The sequence below is a fragment of the Sarcophilus harrisii genome, chromosome 1 (genome assembly GCF_902635505.1).
Source record: "Sarcophilus harrisii chromosome 1, mSarHar1.11, whole genome shotgun sequence".
In the NCBI taxonomy this organism is placed as follows: domain Eukaryota; kingdom Metazoa; phylum Chordata; class Mammalia; order Dasyuromorphia; family Dasyuridae; genus Sarcophilus; species Sarcophilus harrisii.
The window spans coordinates 83,224,209-83,244,178 of NC_045426.1; the positions used below are offsets into that span (position 1 = coordinate 83,224,209).

Below are 19,970 nucleotides of genomic sequence, written 5' to 3' on the forward strand. Positions count from 1 at the left end.
CTCCTGCCTTTCCTTCGGTGTCCAGCAGGGGCCGCCATCACATGAGCCCCGGACCGCCTTCGTTTCCGTGGCAACGGCCACGCTAGTCTTTCCAACCGCTTTTCTTTTCAACTACTGAGCGCCCGCTCTCTCCCGCGAACGCGGCCCGTGACACCTAAATGCGGCTCCTACTTGCCTTCATCCCACCAGAGCCTGAGGATGGGGGACTTGGAAGTGCTACTGCCCGGAGAGGCCGAGGCCCTGGTGCAGGCCCTGCAGAGCTTCCCCCTGTGGGAGATGGGATCCCAGGGGTGAGGGATCGGGCCCCCAGGAAGGGCTGAGGGCAGAGGGCTCTGATTCAGGCCAGACAGCTTATGGGGGCTGTACAGCCTGTCCCCCAGGCTGGCAACTTCAGACTCAGGGCAGTTGGGGGGGGGGGGGCATGGCGTGGGGCGAGAGTTTTCCTGTTCTAGGACTAGGACTAGGGCTCGGCTCAGTCCTATCCAGAAGTGGCCCTGTTAGGGGCCCCGAGATTTCTGGAAGTCTCTTCCAGTTCTCCATCCCAGTGAATCCCTTGTGGCCAGGTGGTGTCGACAGCATGAACAGCTGGAGAAACTGAATATGCAGGCCATCCTGGATGCCTCAGCCTGCCAGGGAGAGCCCATCCAGGAGCTGCTGGTCAGCCACAGCAAGGTAGGAGATGATCGGGGAGCTTTGAAGACTGAAGGCCCCATGCTGATTCCCCTTCTCCCCTCCCCCCCAACAGGATGAGATGTTTGAGTAACTCGCTTCCCCTCAGGAAGGCAGACATTGTCCACTTCCTTCCCCAGCGGAGGGCTCAGGGCAAATTAGAAGGTTGGATGGCCTCACTTGTGTGGTAGGGTCTGAAGGCCCTTCTGACATCTCCATTCCACCAGTGGCCCTTTGGTTTTTGGAGGTAAATTTTGACATGAGAAATTTTTATCCCTTCCAGATAAGATAGATAACAGAGACATCTAAGACATATAACACATATCTAGTAACACCAAAGAGAGCTCAGGCTTCTAATCCCCCAGCTCTGAAAATATTTCTCTTTTCTTTGTTCACATACCAAATTACTAAGAATTTCTTTAGTTTTGCCTGCTGTGTCCACCTTTATGCTTCCTGCTGAGGGAAAGGGAAAGTTCTTTAATGATTCCAAATCCTAAAAACCAGTAAACTCATCTAAATCACTCTGAAACTTTGAACCAAAAGAGCTAGGTTCTAGCTCTGTCCTAAAAGAGGGAAGAGACTTAGTATTTATTAAGCATCTCCTGTGTGCCAGGTACTGTATTAAGAAATGACTAGGACCTAGTCTCTGATTCAAGTTCACAGTCATGACCTGGGGGGGGGGGGGGGGGGGGGGGGGGGAGAGGACAGAAGAGAGACAAGGAAAATATTAAATAGCCACTAATGATTTCATTGAGTTTGACACAACAGGACTATAGGGTTATATATTTAAGTGTACAGTGGGGGATAAGATGTTTCATATGGATTCTGAGAAGAGAGAAAGGACTTGAAATTAGGAGACCTGGGTTCAAATACCTACTTCCAGCAATAGCTAACTGTGAGACAAGAGACTTCAGATTCCTTACCTATAAACTACATTCCTAGGCTGTTAGGAGGAAAGTATTTTGTCAACTTTAAAGCACTATAAAGCCCGAGTCAGGAAAATCAAGTTCAGTTTTTAAAAATAAGAAGTTAGATTAGGCATTAAACCCTCAAAAAAATAAGAAATTAGGTTGGGATTTGACCCTTGGAAAAAAAACAAATCTCACTGAAGAAACTCTGAGTTTCCTTTTCAATTCATCAAGTATTAAGCATCTCTTGTATGACCAAAACCAAAACTTAATGAGCTTACATTGTACTGGAGTGACACAAGCATAAAAAGATATGAAAATGCAAAGAAATGGGACCTGAAAGGCACCACTCACAAATGAGATAGGGAATTTGTGAAATAAAGAACAGTTTGGTTGGAATGGAGAGTACATGACAGGCTGTCATTTCTAAGGTCCAGAAAAATAATCAGTAGCATGTTTCCTCAGGCATTTTACTTCTTCCCTCTGTTCTTGTTGCTCCACACAGCCATTCTGCACCCCAAAACTAAGTTTCCCTTAGGGTTGTACATTTATTTATTCCCCCAAGTTGGCTTTGCCTGTGGAAAGAACTACCCACTGATAATAACCATGTGAAAAAATAATGCAATTCGCTAATATTCAGAGGCACAAATTGATTTAATTTAGAGGAACCTCTCACATCCATCAAACTTGTAAAAATGAAAAGAACTAAACTCGGTACTGGTGCACTTCTGGAGAAGAAAATGTACTCGTTATATTAGAGCATCTCATATCCTTGGACCCATTGGTATTAGTGAAATAAATAAACCCAGAAAGTGTTCATCACAAACAAAAACCCAGCGCTGTGTGTTACCAATAAAGGGGAAGGAGAGGAGCATTCTCAATGTCTAAATAAATTGTGGTACTGTGTTCAAAAGACCAAGGAATATAAAGAATTCTGGAAGGAGTTTTATGAAATGCTGTCAAGCCACACACACAAAAAAGCAGAACCAAGAATAAGCAAAGGGTTCTGATAGAGACAGGAAATGACTAAAAAACTATGCTATTTCATGTACTGAAATTAAATAATCATTACAAAGCAAATATATTTAAATTGATATTCAATATTTATAAACTAGAAGACTGGTTACATTAGTTAAATTGTAGAACATTAATATAATGGCATGGTCTAATGCAGGTAACAAGGACAAATTATGAGGAATACCAAGAAATATGAAAAATTGAAAAATTTCAGGACCAGAAGAATATTAGACTCACTAACTAGACCAAATTGAAGGTAAACAGACAGTGGATTATCCTGGTGCCTTGAAATGACTGAAAAGTTGTCAGAGTACTAATTAATCCCTAATGGATTGGGAACCCACTGAGTAATCTGAGAAGTTAAGGCACCTGGATAAGATTTTGTCCCAGCACCTGATTTGAACTTTCTCTCCAACTTTCCCTTATGACTAACTCTTAGAATTTGGATCCCTATATTCTAGAGTGTGGAGCTGGAATGGAAAAGGGAAAGTGTGGGGAAAAAATACACATAGCTGCATTTTGGGATTTTTGGATACAAACCTGCTGGAGACAGATTGTATTATTGTAATCTTAAGCATTTTTCTTAGAGGAAATCCAAAGTGAGAGAAATCTATCCAGCCTCTGAAAATCTCACTCAAATCGGTTTGATTTAAAAATTTTAGCCCACTTAAACTAAAACTCCATACTTAAATTATAGTAAAATCATTTGGATAACAGAATTATAGTGTCAGCAAATTATCTAGAACTTTTATAACTTCAATCTTCCAGTTTCCTGCTGACTGGCCAGCCAAAGGTGACTATCAAAGTCTTCTTCCTTTTCTAAATTAGATCACTCCCCTAATTCAGTGGGGGATCTGCCAACGACTAAAATGTCCTTAGCACAGAGCCTGGCACTTGGGAGACACAATAAATGCTTCTTGATTTGTCCTAGTGGAATGTTTATAATACAGGGTGGTCTCAAAGGTCTTGGTGCAGTTTTATTTGATTAAAACTATTAGTTTTAAGTTAAAAACCAATAAAACAAAAACTTAGATTTAACAATTTATTTTAGTATAGTTATAAGCTAGCAAGACTGCACTAAGACTTTTGAAGCAGGTTGTTTGGAGTCTAAAAAAAAAATGGGAGGAGGAGGTGCTTTGTTATGTTTGCACCATAGGAAGCTTCTAAAGTCAATATCCTTGGCTACAATGACTGCAAAAATAAAAATAGAAATAGGATGCTAAGGAGCAAGCCTTCAGCCAAGACAAAAAAAAAAACAAACACACACACAAAAAAAAGAAGCTGCCTCAGTTTCCCCAACTGTAAAATGGAGAAATGGTATCAATTATTGTGAAGGTCAAATGAGATAGTATACTTTTTAAACAGTAAGATACATTTTATTCTTTCAAATAATATTTCCGTAAAGAAATGTATATTTCCATTTTTAAAATGTGGTAGAAGGTGAAGGGTCAACTCCTGAAGGCTGAGGGTCAGGCCTAAAATGGGAAAAGCAAGACAATGCCCTGTTTTTAGGAAGAAGGGGAAGAGATAGCTAGCATTATGGAGCTCAGGAAGTGGGTAGAATCTTAGAAAATGAGCCGTGTTTTGACCTGCTAGAGGCTGAACTGGGCCAAAGAACAGAGCCATGGTTCAAACACTTGAGCTTCTGCCTGCAATCCAGTGTCCAGGGCTATTTCTATCACGCCACATGCAAGAAGACCTAGGCCCTTGGAACATTAGGCAAATCACTAAGCAGCATTCTTCATCCATCCACAAAATAAAAATAATCATCCCTACACCCTACATTAGCCCTCAGGCTATCTGTGAGGAAGATGCTTTATAAGCCTTAAAGTATGATATGAATTTGTTTTCACCTGAGAGTTCAGTTTTGGATAGGAGGCCCATCCTCTTCCCCCATTTCCCATGCCTCCTCCCAAATAAAGTCACTTTGTGTTTATTAGTCTTTTACTCATCAAAGCCTTGGATTGAATAAGATGTCCTCAGATAACCTTCCTGTTTTGGGTCCCTAGAGCTTTAGAAAAGAAGCAAAGTGATTATTAACCACAAAGGTAGCCCAGTAAGTGCCACAATATACTGGAGAACTTCCATCCCAGGATCTCAGATTTTGGGGGATGGAATTCCTACTCCCCTCACATAGAACACTTAATTTGTGGCCCTCCACTTCCAGGAAGAAAGAAGATAAGGAATTGAAGCATGTTATTGATTGCCTTAATGGTCAAATAAATGAACTTTTTTAGTAGTTCCCTATAAACATTCACTAAAGAGATATGCAGTGTATCTACATAGAATCTTTGTGTGTCTACAAAATTAATCGTAATAGCATTTATATGAAGACAGCCAATTTTGGTCTATAAAATCTTTTTTTTTTTTTTCCAAGTTGGAATGAAGACACAATTTTTTTGTTGTTTTTTTTTAATCATTTTCTTATACTTGGAATTGCACTGTATTAAATACTACTATAGTCAGAAGTGACTGATAAGTCAGTCATCTTTACTTTGTTAGCTAAGCTCAAAAAGGAATATAATAGAAACACACATGTACAGCCCCACTAATGACTGAAATTAGGGAAACTCACCATAACCATCCCCAGTAACCTTTTTATAATTTGTGCTCCAAAACTCCACATTTCCACCATAGGATAAGGGAGACAGAGACAGAAGGAGTTTGTCTGGAAAAAGACGAAGGGGGTAGAAGAAACAGAGAGCTGAGGGCCAAGTATGAATTGGGATGATGTGGTAACCAAGAAAACCAGTGCAACTTGGGTGACAATGATAAAAGAGTCCTGCTGCCATCTGAAGAATAATAAGGTGATCCCGGTCCCTCCCCCAGTCAGACCACCATGTCGCTTTGGGGTCTACTGGACACCAGTTTAGGAAAAACATTGATAAAGTAGGAAGCAACTGGGATTGTAAAGAGCGGTGAGCTCCTGCCATAAGAGAAGATGCTGAAGGAATCGAGGATATTTCACTATTTAGTATTTAGAGAAAACTTATGGAAAACACAATGGTTTCTTCCAAGTATTTGGAGACTATCATGAGATTGAGAGATTTGTTCTAGTCTTCAATGGCAAAACCAGGAACAATAGAAGTAACAAAAAGGCAAGGTTAGCTTTGATGTCAGGAAAAACTTTGTAATAAATTGAGCAAGCTATCCGAAAGTGAAATGGGTTGTGGGAGGCAACTGCTGGAGGACCACTGATTTCCCATCAAAAATAAGGATGGACTAGGGCTGTGAGGTCCCTTCCATCTGGGAAGTTGGTGATAAGGCTCGCATCTCTTGTCTCCTCCTGTACCACTAGATCCCGACTCTTATTGAGGAACTGATCTCTGTGGAGATGTGGAAGCAGAAGGTGTTTCCTGTGCTGTGCAAGCTAGAAGATTTCAAGCCTCATAACACCTTTCCTATTTACATGGTGGTGAGAGCAGCAGTAGACCCTGTGTCCCCTATTTGGCAGGCCTCTCGTGATCCATATGACCACCCTCCCTCCATGCCCAAACTAGGGCTCTGGACCAGGGCTTCTTAAACTTGTTCCACTTGTGACCCCTTTTCATCTGAGAAATTGTTGGAACTCCATATATAGGTATATGAAATGGGTGAACAAACTAAACATTTACCCATAATAAACCATAGTTTTGTGACCACCACATTCAGTTATGAGACCCCCATGGACTCACAACCTGTAGTTTAAGAAGCTTTGCTCTAGACTCCTATCTGATAAGTCTCCAAGGGGGGGTCACCTCCTGCCATGGAGCTGGGCTCTGGGCAGGAAGTGGGCTTGGGATTTCTCTCCCCAGTGTGCTCTGCTCTCTCTCACCTAGATACATCATGAAGCCTCCATCATCAACCTTCTGGAGACTGTCTTCTTCCACAAGGTGAGGTTGGTCCGCTCCCAGCAGGGAGGCCTGAGGAGCTTTTGGCTCTGGGAATAAGATTGGAATGTATTGGAAAGCCAGGGGAGAAGGCCTGTTGAGTACTCCAGGAATAATGGTAGCCTTGAGTTAACTGGGCAACCATGGCTGGCAGCATTTGCACTCCCACGCCCCAGGGATGGAGAAAAGGAAGCTGGGACTGTGGCTGGAGCTTGTCCCTGCTACCATGCTGCAGGGCAAGCTGATTAATCCCCCAGTGCTCGTTGTCAACCTCAAATAGAAGGGCTCCCTGCAGGACCATGGACTCAGAAAACCCACTGTTAATATTATCTGTGTTCTATTGGATATTTGTTAAATATTTCTGTATTAACTTTAATCTTGTTGAGGAAGCCCTTGGGCCCTCTCCTTCCACACCTCCAAAACTGCGTTGTAGAGAGAAGTTGGCAAAGAAGGGACAGGGAGCTTCCTTCTCCGGGAATTCCCTGTACTCCAGTGCTTCTCCTTGAATAGAGTTACTTGACTGGGTCCTACTAGTTCCCGATTGTGGTCCTATAGACTTTGTCCCATGACCTACTACTTGCTGCCCTCCCCTGACCTCAGCTTCCTGTACTGGGACCTTTGGGCCAAGCGGATGAAGCACAGGTCAGGTAAAGGGAGAAGTGAGTAGCTCCAGAGGAAGGATGGTACGATGGGGCTGAGGTCATCTGAGCCTCTCCACCACAGGGCTCCTGGGCAAAGACCCAGTGCCTCCCTGTTCCTAGTACACTTAAAAGTCTTTTAAAGATGGAAGGCATCCAGTGCCCTTCCCGGGAGAGAGGGCACTGAGGTTCGCACAGGGTGCCTCTCTCTCACCTGAGATCTTCATATCCTCTTTATCTTTCCTTCCTTCCCCAGGAAGTGTGTGATTCAGCTGAGGACTACATTTTGGATTTGGTTGACTATTGTCACCGAAAACTGACACTCCTGGTGGCCCAAAACAACTCTGTAGGCTACCCGGTGTCTTCTGAAGGAGACTTTGAGCTTTCACCTTTGCAGGTATCTTGGGCACCCCATTCCCCACTAAAGCTGACTTTCCAGCAGGGGCAATGGGTTCGTCTGAAGAGCCAGTGCCCCTCTGGCCCAGGCTGGGCAGGATGAGGCTCCATGGTCAGAGAAAAGTGGCCTGTCCCGTACTGAAAACCTGTTTTTCCCATGGTCCCCACCATGTCCTCCTGTGCCCTCCAGGAGCTGCAGAAGCAGGCCCAAACGATGGAGTTTGAGATCTCTCTGAAAGCCCTTTCCGTGCTGCGCTACATCACGGACAATGTGGACAGGTAGTGCTGCAGCGGGTACAGAGCCACAGAGTGGGGGGGGGGGGGGGGGAGCCAAGGAGAGGAGCACAGCTTTGCTCCAATTCCCACAGTTCTCCTCTCCTCACTGCCCACCCCCTGCAGCTTGTCTCTGAGCACCATAACCCGGATGCTGAGCACCCACAATCTGCCCTGTGTCTTGGTGGAGCTGCTGGAGAACAGCCCCTGGTATCACCAGGAAGAAGGTGAGTTTGTGTCCTGGCAGCTTTCTGGCACTGATGCCAGATGGGCCAGGCTCAGAGCCAAACAGGACGGTCACAAATCCCGGCCCTGCCTCTGGGACACCTCTGGTCAAGAACAGTGACTGTCCGAAGCATTTGTTGTGTTCCACTGACTAAAGACAGCTGCGAGGGGCCAAAAAAGTGGATGAAAATCTTCGAATTCCACAAGTATGTTTGGAAATCAAACCTTGTAGAAGCGAGTCCCGGCCCACGATCTCCCTGTGCGACCTGGAATCGAGGCAGGGAGGGTCTCAGAACTGGAGGGAAATGGACATGCAGGCTGGCCCTTTAGCTTAGAGCTATACAAGTCCAAGGCTTTGTCCAAAATCCAAGATACCAAAGACATGGCTTAGAGCAGCTCCGTCTTGGGCTCTTCGGTCACCTCTCCCGTGCCCTCTCCATTGTTTTTTCCTCAGGCCAGCTGAAGAGGTTTGAGGGGGGCAGGTGGCAAATAGTGACTGCCAGGGACTTCCAGAAGCTGACCAAGGTCGACGGTCAGGTGTGGATTGCCCTGTACAACCTGCTGCTCAGCCCGGAATGCCAGTCCAAGTATAACCTCACTGGCTTCAACAAGAACCAGCTCCTTAAGGTGAATGTTGCTGAGAGATGTTAGGGACAAAGGGGCAGGCAGAGGACATCCAGCCCTCCTGAGGCCCCATTGACCCTCTCCTGGGCTCCTATTCCCTCATTTTCCTTCTTGTAGCCAGCACATCCTGCTCATTGCTGCTACCACCTTTCCCCAAATGGCCATACCTCTGCCCCCCCAGATCCTCTCCTGTCACTCCTGCCCACCCTCCACCCCTCAGACACCGCCCCCCACCCATGCCCAGGGTCTGCATGGAACTCTGCCTCGCACTAATACGTCCCTCTCCCAAGTGGAAAGAAAAGCCAGATCTTTAGCTGCATGGGCCCAGGGCTTCCTCCTTTCCCTGGTGAGGATGGAGGGCAGAATCCAGGGCAACAGGGATCATTCCACAGATCTTCTCCAGGAGCTTCTTCTGACTCTGTTCCCCCAGCTCCGGGCCTTGCTCTCTGATGTCCTGCTGGACCAGATACCCAACCTGGTGGAGCTACAGCGCTTCCTGAGCCACCTGGCAGTCACTGAGCCCCTCTCTCCCAAGAAGGACTTGGTGATGGAGCAGGTATTAACAGAGGAAAAAGACAGGGGGCTGTCCAACCCATAGTTAGAGTTGTCACTGAAGCCAGACCCTGGGGCACTCTTACTGGTGCAGCTCAGCTTGCTGTGGCCATGAGTGACTCCGCTTCTGCCATTGGCCCACTCCTGGACTTGCTAGTCAAGACCTTCTTCCATCCTGAGGCCCTTCCCCCCCAGGTCCCAGAAATCTGGAGCCGGCTGGAGAAGAAAAATGGGGGGAAATGGCACGCCATTGCAAAGTACCAGCTGAAGCACATCTTCAGCCCCTCTGAGCAGGACCTTCGTCTGCAGGCCAGAAGGTAGGCAGGGTAGGGGGCAGCAGATTGGGCTGCAGACAGGAGCTGTAGTCAGACCCCCCAGCCCTTAAGAAGGATGGACCCTGAGTCTCGGGGTCCCCGATTCCTGAAAACTCCAGAGAGCACCAACTCCTTCCTCCTCTCTGCCCTGAGCCTGCATCAGGCCTTTGACTTTTCATTACTTTCTATACCTCTGCCTGAAGTTGGGATGCCCTGATTTTCCGAGCCCCTGAGCTCCCTCTCCCCTGATCTCTTAGGGACTCCACTCATCCTGCTACTGTAATTGGCCTCTGCTCCCTCTCTTTCTTATTCTCCTTAGCATCACACATCCCAAAAGAAAAGTTTCCCAAGGAAAACTACAGGATCCATTCAGAAGAACTATCCCAGGGCAGGACAGTTAGACATGTGCATGTAAAAGAAATTGACCCCATTCCAGGTTAGGCCATGACTTAGTTGTCACGCCCATCTGTCTAGCTAGGTTTCTAGCCAGGCTTGGCCCAAGATGCTTCAGGACGGTGTCTCCTATCCCAGAACAAGTCTACAGGACTGGTGATCAGGGATTCACCTACTTGGGTTCCTCTGATTGAACTCGTCGGATTGTCCTAGAACCTCCAATTTCCTGTCAGCCAATGGGGACGTTTCACAGTAACCTGGATGGTCTGGAGGTGCAACTACTTGGGCCTTCCTGATTGATCAGAGCTGCATGGAACCCCAGAGATCACTTGGTGTAGCCACAAGCTTCTGTACTTGGAGAGTCAGGAAAGGGAAGATACTTGCCTTCAGACAAAAGGCAGCAAAGGAGCAGAATCTGGATTTAAAACCACATCCTCTGGTTTAAATGCAGTGTCCTTAACTCGAGTTACTTTCCCAGGCCTCCAACCAAGACAAAAAAAATGGAGATACACAAAGATACAGGCAGGCTTGTGGAACTATCACCAGGCAAATGTGTTATCGTTGTGGTCACGCTCATCAGGCCTCCCTTTTCCTGTGTTTTTCCTCAGATGGGCAGAGACCTACAAACTGGATGTGATGGAGGCACTGAATCCTGAGAAGCCCAAGTGTGCCTCCTGCAACGCCGAGGCCTCCAAGCGATGCTCTCGGTGCCAGAACGAGTGGTACTGCAAGAGGTATGCTCACCACTCCCACCAAAAGTGCTCCCCCCCCCAAACACCCATCCAAGGGCTCTGCAGAGCAGTAGCTGGGCTGGGGGGGGGGGGGAGTCCAGGAGCTCCCATTCAGAGACCAGAACTCATTGGCCCAGAGATGTAGAGGCCAAAGAGTCCTCCCCCGAGGTCCAGGAGCCCATTCCTTAATTAACAGCTAAGCAGAACCTGACGGAGCCTTCAGTTGCTCTTCTTTCTCTTGAACAGGGAATGTCAGGTGAAACACTGGCAGAAGCACCGAAAAGCTTGTGATTTAATGGCCAAGGGGATGGGCAGTGTGAAGGAAGAGGTCAAAGCATAACCGCAGCTGCTGCTGGTTTCCCCTTGTGGTATCCCATCGTGCCAAGCCCCCACCCACCCAAGGCCCCAGAGTGCCCCACTATGCTTGCTATGTGCCCCTCCCTCCCACCCCCACATCCATTAGCATCTGCTCAGACTGCTCCACAGGCTCCCATCTCAGGCAGCAGCCCTGCTTGCTCTTTCCCCTGCCCGGTCTGAATCCCTGGTAACCCATTCGTTGTCTGCTAGCCCCGCAGCTCCCAGCTTGGGCCTCGGCTCTCGAGACAGCCCAGAATCCATGAGACTAGACCAGAGGATGGGTCCTCTGACTCCTGGGAGCAGGCAGGGCGCTGCAGGCTCCTTCTTGCCCCGGGGGAGAGGGAGGGGGGATTTTAGGGGGAGTGAGTGCTCATAGGCGCCCAGAGAAGGGAGGGAGGGAGGGAGGACGGTTTCTGAGACTTCCCTCCGCTTTCTGAGAGTCTGTGGCAAGACAGTGCGGATGTGGGGTACCTTCTTCCTTTCTGTAAAGCACAGTAAATGGTTTCTTTTAAGAAGCTTCTCTTCTGTCTGCAGCGCTGAATCGGCCCTCCCGGCCCCCCTCTCTTCTGGCCTGCCTAGTAATGGGATGGGGATGGGTTTGGAAGAGGGCTGAGGCTGCTTCCTGTGGGGCCAGGCTCTGCCTCGGAGGGAAAGGGAAGGAGGGGAAAGCCACGGCGGAGAGCCGGCGGGATGCTGCGCTCGGAGGGGCCTCTCCCTGCACCCCTTTTCGGGCCAAGTCCAGCTCGGAGCACTGCCCCGTTCGGCTCCGGTGCTTCTAAGATCCAACTTCGTTCCCTTATTGGGGGGTGAGGGACGCCGCAAACATTCTCACACCACTGCCCCCTCCCTCTAGGAGATGTGTCCGCCTGCGGCTCCTTCGCCCCAACTTGCACGTTTCGGGTCTGCTGTGGCGGATCCCCTCCCTTCAGTTGGTCTCTCCCCGCACTAGTTTCCCGCCCCCGAGTCAAAGGCAGAATTCTGCCAGCCCCCCCTCCCAGACTCTAGTTTCCATTGCGTAGCTTTGGCTTAGGAGATCGCAGCAAACGAGGCTGGGCCCCTAGGGTGGGGCGGGGCCAGTTGTCAGAAGCACTGCCCGAGCCTTCTCGGTGGGGGCCGGGGGCCGGGGGCGGGAGGACTCCTGCCTCCGAAGGCGCAAGGAGTTGGAAGGGGCGGCTCCGCCCTAATCGTGCTCCTGCTGGTGCTCGGAGACCTCTGGGACCCACGGACTGGAGGAGGAGGCAGAAACCTCCGCTGCCCGTCCCAGGAGGGGCAGGGCCAAGACGAGGGAGCCCCGGGCACCGAGAGGGGCCGAGAGCCAAAGCGCTGAGCGGTCCCGGGAGCCCGAGAGGCAAAGAGCAAGACGAACGGAGAACTGCAGACAAGAGGCAGAAGTTGGACTTAGGTTTAGGGGGAGGGGAGGGCGGGAAGGCAGTGGAGACCGAAGCAATAACTGTCCCACCTAAAGAGCCCTGAGAGGAGGAGTGACCAAAAGAGACAGGGCTCCCCCTGCCCGGCTAGAGACGGGGCTTTGCTGCTCCGCGGCCAGTGACGGCCGCGTCCCGGGATCCCTGGAGAGGCAGCGATGGCTGCAGAGCCGGAGCTGATTGAGTTAAAGAACTTGGTCCGCTACCCCGACGGGCTGCGGGGGCAGGAGACTGGCCGGAGTCCGGGCCCTCGGAGTCCAGGCCGGCTGGAGCGCGCCAATGCGCTGCGCATCACCCCGGGCCGCGGCCCTGACGTGCTGCCCCGCGGCCGTCAAGTCCGGCTGCTGGGAGGCCACAGCGATCCCCGACTCACCGCGGGACCCGGCCGGGGCCACTGCTTCCGCCCATCGGGACCCGGCACCCACACTTGGTGCGACCTCTGTGGGGACTTCATCTGGGGCGTCATTCGCAAGGGCCTGCAATGCGTCCGTGAGTACCGGGGTCTCTAAATGCAAGGGTAGGGGTGGGGGTGAGGGGAGTCCGCTAGCTAGACAGAGGAGGCTCTCCGTACTCAAGTGTGTGTCCACACGTGGGAGCTGCTGTGAATTGGACTTTCAAGAGTAAGTGTCCCGCAGATCGGGTGCGTGACTTGAGGAATATGGGTAAGGGCGAGAACATCCAAGTGGGATCCGGGATTCTCTGGTGCACCTATAGCTAGCAGCAAGGTCGTCTTCACCTCTATTGCTAGCCAGGTTAAACGTAGTGCCCAAACAGCGGTATAAGAGTACCTGAGGTGGGGGTTGGGGGGATCCCCGGGCCCTGTCAGGAAAGGTGTAAATCACAGCCTTAGACTCACATTTGCAAACCACCATCACCATTCCTTCAGTATGAGGATGGAGGAAGTGCTGCGACCTAGACCCTAGCACCATCCCAGAATCAATCAGTAAGTTCTTTTAAAGACTTCGGCAGGGGCAGCTAGGTGGCGCAGTGGATAGAGCACCAGCCCTGAAATCAAAGACCTGAGTTCAAACGTGATCTCAGTCACTTAACACTGTATGACCCCGGGCGAGTCACTTAACTCCAATTGCCTCAGCAAGAAAAAAAAGAAAGGTCTTGTCTGCAGTGTTATTCATTCATTGCGGGGTAAATGTTTAACCTACTTAACTGGCAAACTACCCAGAAACAGCGCAAGTGTTCATTTCCAGTGATTCTTATCTACAAATTAAAACTGGTTTGGCCCCACTTCTTTTGTTTTCCATCTCCACCCCCAATCGGGTTACCTCTGCTTCATTTTGTTTTCTGTCTTGCCTTCCTTCTGGTAGTTCTACTTAGTAGGGTGTTACTGTGTTTGGGTACTGGTGCCCTCCACCACAAATGCCTTGTTGTGGTATGTGGTCCTGGGGGTTATGCCAGGTTTGGCCAATGCAGTACAAACTGTGGCCCATTCTACCAACCAGGAAAGGCTCTGAGTGCAGCCTTGGTGATTCTTTGAGGACTAGTCTAATGAAGGACAGTGACTGTCTTCACAGGAAAATAGGACTAAGTGGTTTGATTTGGGGTTGGGTACTTTTTTGTTGTTGAGTTTTGTTTGGGAATTGGTTGTGTGTTGCTTCAGTGACTCTGATTAGCTGGGGGGGGGGGGGAGGAGAAAGAAGGATCCTATGGAATCCCTTTCTAGAACTACTTCAATGATACAAAAGATCTGAAAGAAAGTGCCAGGAGTCACACAGTTCTTGGATGGTCAACAAACATAAATTTAACTGTTGATTTTTAAAACTCCATCTTTGCCCAATGAATGAGAAGCTGACATATTCTTGGAGAGTGGGAACCGCCTCGATGTTGATACTCTAGCTGTTTTGAGGACTCACAGATTCTTCTCTGAGATGCAAATAAAGGGAGTTGATTTTATTTTGTTTCCAGAACATCACCTAATGTTATTAGATGTTAATGTATTATTTGTTCCATCTAATGTAACATTTGGATCATCTTATCTTGCAAGTGCTCAGATTGAGCATAAGCCAGCAAAACATCATATAATCATTTGACATTCAGCCAACATTCAGTTCATTGAACACCCACTGTGTGGCATGCAATATGACAGGTGCTAGAGATGCAAAGAAAAAACACTAATCCCCAAACATAAATTATATGAGGGAAGGGGGGAATATGCCCACAAGCAAGTAGATAACAATACATATAAAGCAAGCACAAATTAATTGGGGAGTAGGAACTGGCAGCTGAGGGAACTAATGGACAAGAGCTAGATTTGGAGTCAGGAAGACTCAAATTTAAATCCTGCCCCATACACTTATTAGCTATGTTGTTGTTCAGTCACTTTCATTCTTTGTGATGTCATTTGGGGTTTTCCTGGCAAAGAAACCACTGGAGTGCTTTGCCATGTCCTTCTCTAATTCATTTTTAAAATGAGGAAACTAAGATGAACAGGGTTAAGTGACTTCCCCAAGTTCATACAGCTGGTCTTTGACATAACATCTGAATGCAGGAAGATGAGTCTTCCTGATTCCACATCTAGTGCTCTACGCACTATGGTGCCGCCTAGCTGTCTTATTAGTTTCTGTGACCTTTAAAATTAAGTTGGACTCAATGGTCCCAAAGGTAGACTCTTCCAGCTCAATCTAAGCTCTCTTGAACTAAGGGATCTACATAAGACTCCTAAGAAGTGTCACTTGAGCTAATAGAAATAAAGATCTGCATTCAGAGTCAAAGGGGACAAACAGCCTGTGCAGAAGCCAAGACTGGATACACAATGATGTGACAGCCAGGATCCTACCTTTAAGCTAGATGGTGATGGTTTTAAATACCAGCAGTGGTTTACAATTTATCCTGGAGGCAGTAAGGAGCTCCCCTATAGCTTCTGGGTGTCAGACTCATGATTGAGGCCCCTGGTTGGTTGCTATGAGGAGAATGAATTGGGGAGAGAAAGGAGATGTTAATACTGCCAGAAATGTGGCTGAAAATTGATGAGACCTTGAGCAATGAAGGTCACATGTCTAAATTTATACCAAAGAAAGAACAGAGAAATGATAGGAAGAACTTGACAACCCAGTTGTACAAAGTAAGTCAACGCTCATCCCTTGGTGATTTCATTATGACTGTAAAGAGGATGACAATCGTGCTAGATAATATGGTTCTGTGATAGAAAATGCCATCCACACCCAGAGAAAGAACCATTGAGTGTGAATGCAGATCAAAATATATTATTTTCACTTTTTCTTGTTTTTTTTTTCTTTCTCATGGTTTTCCCCTTTTGTTCTGATTCTTCCACCACAATATGACTAATGTGGAAATATGGTTAATATGATTGTGCAGGTATAACCTATATAAGATTGCTTGTTTCTTGGGGAGTGGGGAGAAGAGGAAGGGAGAGAGAGAAAATTGGAAATCAAAATCTTAAATGTTGAAAAATAAAAATAATTTAATTTTTTAAAAATAGGGTTCTGAATCAAGAAATTAACATGAAGAAAAATGTGTGTACTACTCTGCACATCATGAATAATTTCTTCCTAAGAAGAAAGAAGGTGCTAGGCACAGTGAATACCAAAGATATAATCTTAGAGAGAGAGAGAGAGAAAATAAAAACTATCTCACCAAGCAGGAAATGACTAGTTGTTACAAACTATCCGTATCAAAATCTGCTGTCAGTTATGTGTGAACAGAACATCATATACCCAGAACAAAAGACAAAGTAAATACTAAAATAGAAAAAGAAAAATGAAAAAAGTCTGAGCAATTAGAGTAGTCTCAATCCCACCTGTTTAAACAGCCTGTTGATCCTGGAAAACAGGAATTGGACAAAAGTAAAGACATTGACAATGGATGTTTCTTAACGAAATCTAACTGCTGTAAAATGAGGAGACAGAAATTGCTATCGGCACACTTAATTTATTTGCAGGTAAAGTACAATACTTGTTTAAAGTGGAAACTCATTTATTTAACATTACCGAGGGGGCAGACAGACTTTGAGCAATCACTTCCCAAAGTAGTGGAATGCAGCTGAGAAAATGGGATAAAATTGGGTTAATATCTATTACATATCTCCTCAGTCGACTGTAAATTTTATTGAGAAGAGGGACTATTCATTCTTTCTTTGTAAACACTTCTCTCTCCAACTTTGATGACTTGAATCGACAGTTACAATTAAAACCCAACTGTGTCATTAGCTGTGTATCTTTGGGGAATTGGGGATAGGAAGAGAGGGGAAAAGTGTTAAAATACCAAATAGGGAAACTTTGGCAGTAGTCCAGATTGAGAGTTGATGAGGCCCTGAGTTCAAGGACCAAACACAATAAGAAATCATGATGAAACACACTCCCCACCTCCAGAGAGAGAGGAATGATGGATTCACAGCAAAGATTTAAACTTTCTGGATGTGGCCAATGTGGGATTTTGCTTAACTATGTGGGTTTGTAATAGCTTTTATTTTTCTTGTTTTCTCAGCGGGTAATTGGGAAGGTAAAGAATGCTGACTTGAAAATGTGATGGAATTCAATTTAAAAAGAAAGTGTTAATTTAAAAAAACTAATATTTTAAAATGATGAATGGAAAAAATGAAAAATGCTGAAGAAGACATAATTATAAATGCACTTGGGATTGCTTTTTCAAGGTATCTCAAAGAGGGAAGATTTCAAAAGGATCAAAAAGATTAAATGATTTTCCCCCTATTTTCTCCCTTCCCCAAAACGAGATCAAGATGCCATCAGCAACTAGTGAGCAAGAAGCATACTTTCTTATACTATTTTTATTAAAAAGTGGCCTATTAGCAGTAATGAATTGAACCAGCTACACCCAGTGAAAAAACTATGGGAGATGACTATGAACCACTACATAGAATTCCCAATCCCTCTATTTTTGTCCGCGTGCATTTCTGATTTCCTTCACAGGCTAATTGTACACTATTTCAAAGTCCAACTCTTTTTGTACAGCAAAATAACTGTTTGGACATGTATACTTACATTGTATTTAATTTATACTTCAACATATTTAACATGTATTGGTCTACCCGCTATCTGGGGGAGGGAGTGGGGGGAAGGAGGGGAAAAATTGGAACAAAAGGTTTGGCAATTGTCAATGCTGTAAAATTACCCATGCATATAACCTGTAAATAAAAAGCTATAACTTTTTTAAAAGTGGCCTATTCTTGGACTGCCAATGTCATAAAGAAAACATGAAACACAGACAGGCAGGTTTTTGTAGGTAGGTAATTTTCTATGGAATATTATAGTTGTATGAGGTTTGTGACCATGCAACTGGCTTGAGAGGCTTTAAATTCCTACAGTCTCTATATGGGTGAGTTTGTTTTTGTTTTTTTAATTAAACTTTTTTATTTTCAAAACATATGCATAAATAATTTTTTAAATATTAATCCTTGCAAAACCTTGTGTTCCCATTTTCCTTCCCTTCCCCTGGACCCCCTCCCCTAGATGGCAAGTAATCCAATATATGTTAAACATGGTAAAAATATATGTGAAATCCAATATATGCATACATATTTATACAATTATCTTGGTGAACAAGAAAAATCAGATTAAAAAGGGAAAAAAGTGAGAAAGAAAATAAAATGTGAGCAAACAACAAAAAGTGAAAATGCTATGTTGTGAACCACACTCTGTTCCCACAGTCCTCTCTCTGGATGTAGATGATTTTCATCATCACAAGATCATTGGAACTGGCCTGAATCATCTCTGTTTGTTTGGTTTTTTAAATGCAGTATGAAAGGGTCTAGTGAAAGGTGTCTCCTGTGGGGAGATATGATAAATGGGACTGTGGCATTAATAATGCTCAGTTTCCCACTGCATATCATCATGAAGGGTTGATACATAACTTAAGATATATGTCAGTGTTATGAAAGATGTTATGTGTGGAATCTAAAAAAAGAAATTTTCTGTTTATGTACATGTTCTCCAAATTGTTCATTTGTCTATGATATTGGCCATAATGAAAACAATTTTTTTTTAAAAGCTGCTTCTATGAAGTCTATAATAAGATAAAAGAGGTCTCACTAACTGTGAGTACTTGGACCCAAAGCACTTGGATAAACACATTGTTCAGACTATAACATTATCTGCAATCATTTATTAAAGGGAAAAAGAAAAAAAAGATTTTTAAAAATCCTATTGTATGTTAGGCACTATGCTAAGAGCTGAAAATAAAAGGACAAAAATGAAACCATCCCTGGCCTCAAGGAGATTACATTCTATAATCTTACCATCACCTTTTTATGGCTGACATTCACATAGCATTTTAAAGCCTACACAGTTCTTTCTGTACATGATCGAGTTTGATTCCCTGGGAGGTGGGTTAGTACAGGTATTGTTTTTCTCATTGTACAGATATGGAAACTTAAGTTTAACTCAGGTTAAGTGCCTGAGTGTCCATGGTCATATGGCCTTAAGTGGCAAAGATGGAGTGTGAACTCAAGTCTTTTTTTAAAATCATATTTTATTTTTCCAAACACATGTAAAAATAAGTTTTTAACAGTCACCTTTATAAAACCTTGTGTTCCAAATTTTTCTCCCTTTCCCCTCCCCAATACCACAAGCAATCCAGTATAGGTTAAACATGCAATTTTTCTAAACATTTCTATATTTGTAATGTTGTGCAAGAAAAATCAAATCAAAAGAGAAAAAAAAAACAAGAAAAATAAACAAAACAAGAAGAAAGGGTGAAAATACTATGCTTTGATCCATATTCAGTGTCTCTATGAATGCAAATGTCACTGTCCATCACAAGTCTATTGGAATTGCCTTGAATCACCTCATTGTTGAAACCTCAACCTCTATCACATCTGTGATGGACCTCAAATCCATCACAACTGATTATCACATAATCTTGTAGTTTCTGTGCACAATGTTTTCTTGGTCCTACTCACTTTACTTAGAATCAGTTCATGTAAGTCTTTCCAGGATTTTCTGAAATCAGCCTGCCCATCATCTCTTGTAGAACAATAATATTCCGTAACATTCATATACCATAATTTACTCAGCCATTCCCCAACTGATGAGCATCCACTCAATTTCCAGTTCCTTGCCACTACAAAAATAAAAAATGTTTATACATTTTTGCACATGTGGGTGCTTTTACCCTCTTTTATGATCTCTATAGGATACAGACCTAGTAGAGACACTGCTAGATCAAAGGATATGCACAGTTTTATAGCTCTTTGGGCATAGCTCTAAATTGCTCTCCAGAATGGTTGGATTTATTCACAACTCCACCAACAAGGCCTTAATTCCAGTTTTCCCATGTCCTCTCCAACATTTATCATTATCTTTTCCTGTCATCTTAGCTGATCTGAGAGGTATGAAATGGTACCTCAGAGTTGTCTTAATTTGCATTTCTCTAATCAATAGTGGTCTAGAGCATTTTTCATGTGATTAGAAATGATTTTGAATTTCTTCATCTGAAAATTGTTTGTTCATATCCTTGACCAGCCTGAGGAATGGCTTATATTCTTATAAATTTGGAAGTCTGGTTTTCTTGATGCCAAATCCAACTCTATGCATTTTCAGCAGCCTTTCTCAAACTTTTTGGTCTCAGAATCTCTTTACTTTTCAAAAATT

General features: G+C 45.2%; 2 protein-coding genes across 2 annotated transcripts in view; both read left to right on the forward strand.

The window, feature by feature from the left end:
- Positions 1-80: 80 nt before the first annotated feature.
- On the forward strand, positions 81-11,477 carry ZMYND10 (zinc finger MYND-type containing 10). Its single transcript, XM_031958728.1, has 12 exons — positions 81-290; positions 564-672; positions 5,893-6,009; positions 6,413-6,466; positions 7,358-7,498; positions 7,688-7,776; positions 7,897-7,997; positions 8,450-8,622; positions 9,050-9,175; positions 9,367-9,488; positions 10,487-10,612; positions 10,856-11,477. Exons 1-12 carry the CDS (start codon positions 199-201, stop codon positions 10,947-10,949), a joined length of 1,344 nt encoding a protein of 447 aa, XP_031814588.1. The 5' UTR covers positions 81-198; the 3' UTR covers positions 10,950-11,477.
- Positions 11,478-12,109: 632 nt separating this feature from the next.
- The window catches only part of RASSF1 (Ras association domain family member 1), a 39,649-nt gene continuing 31,788 nt past the window's right edge, over positions 12,110-19,970 (forward strand). The window contains exon 1 of the mRNA XM_003762311.4: positions 12,110-12,879. Coding sequence (XP_003762359.1) covers positions 12,549-12,879 — 331 coding nt within the window. The 5' untranslated portion in view covers positions 12,110-12,548. The remainder of the gene's footprint in view (positions 12,880-19,970) is intronic.

Coding starts and splice junctions, on each gene's coding strand:
- ZMYND10 (XM_031958728.1), top strand. CDS start 199: ATGGGGGACTTGGAAGTGCTACTGCCCGGAGAGGCCGAGGCCCTGGTG. Junction 6,467..7,357: donor AGACTGTCTTCTTCCACAAG/GTGAGGTTGGTC, acceptor TTCCTTCCCCAG/GAAGTGTGTGATTCAGCTGA. Junction 7,998..8,449: donor CTGGTATCACCAGGAAGAAG/GTGAGTTTGTGT, acceptor TTTTTTCCTCAG/GCCAGCTGAAGAGGTTTGAG.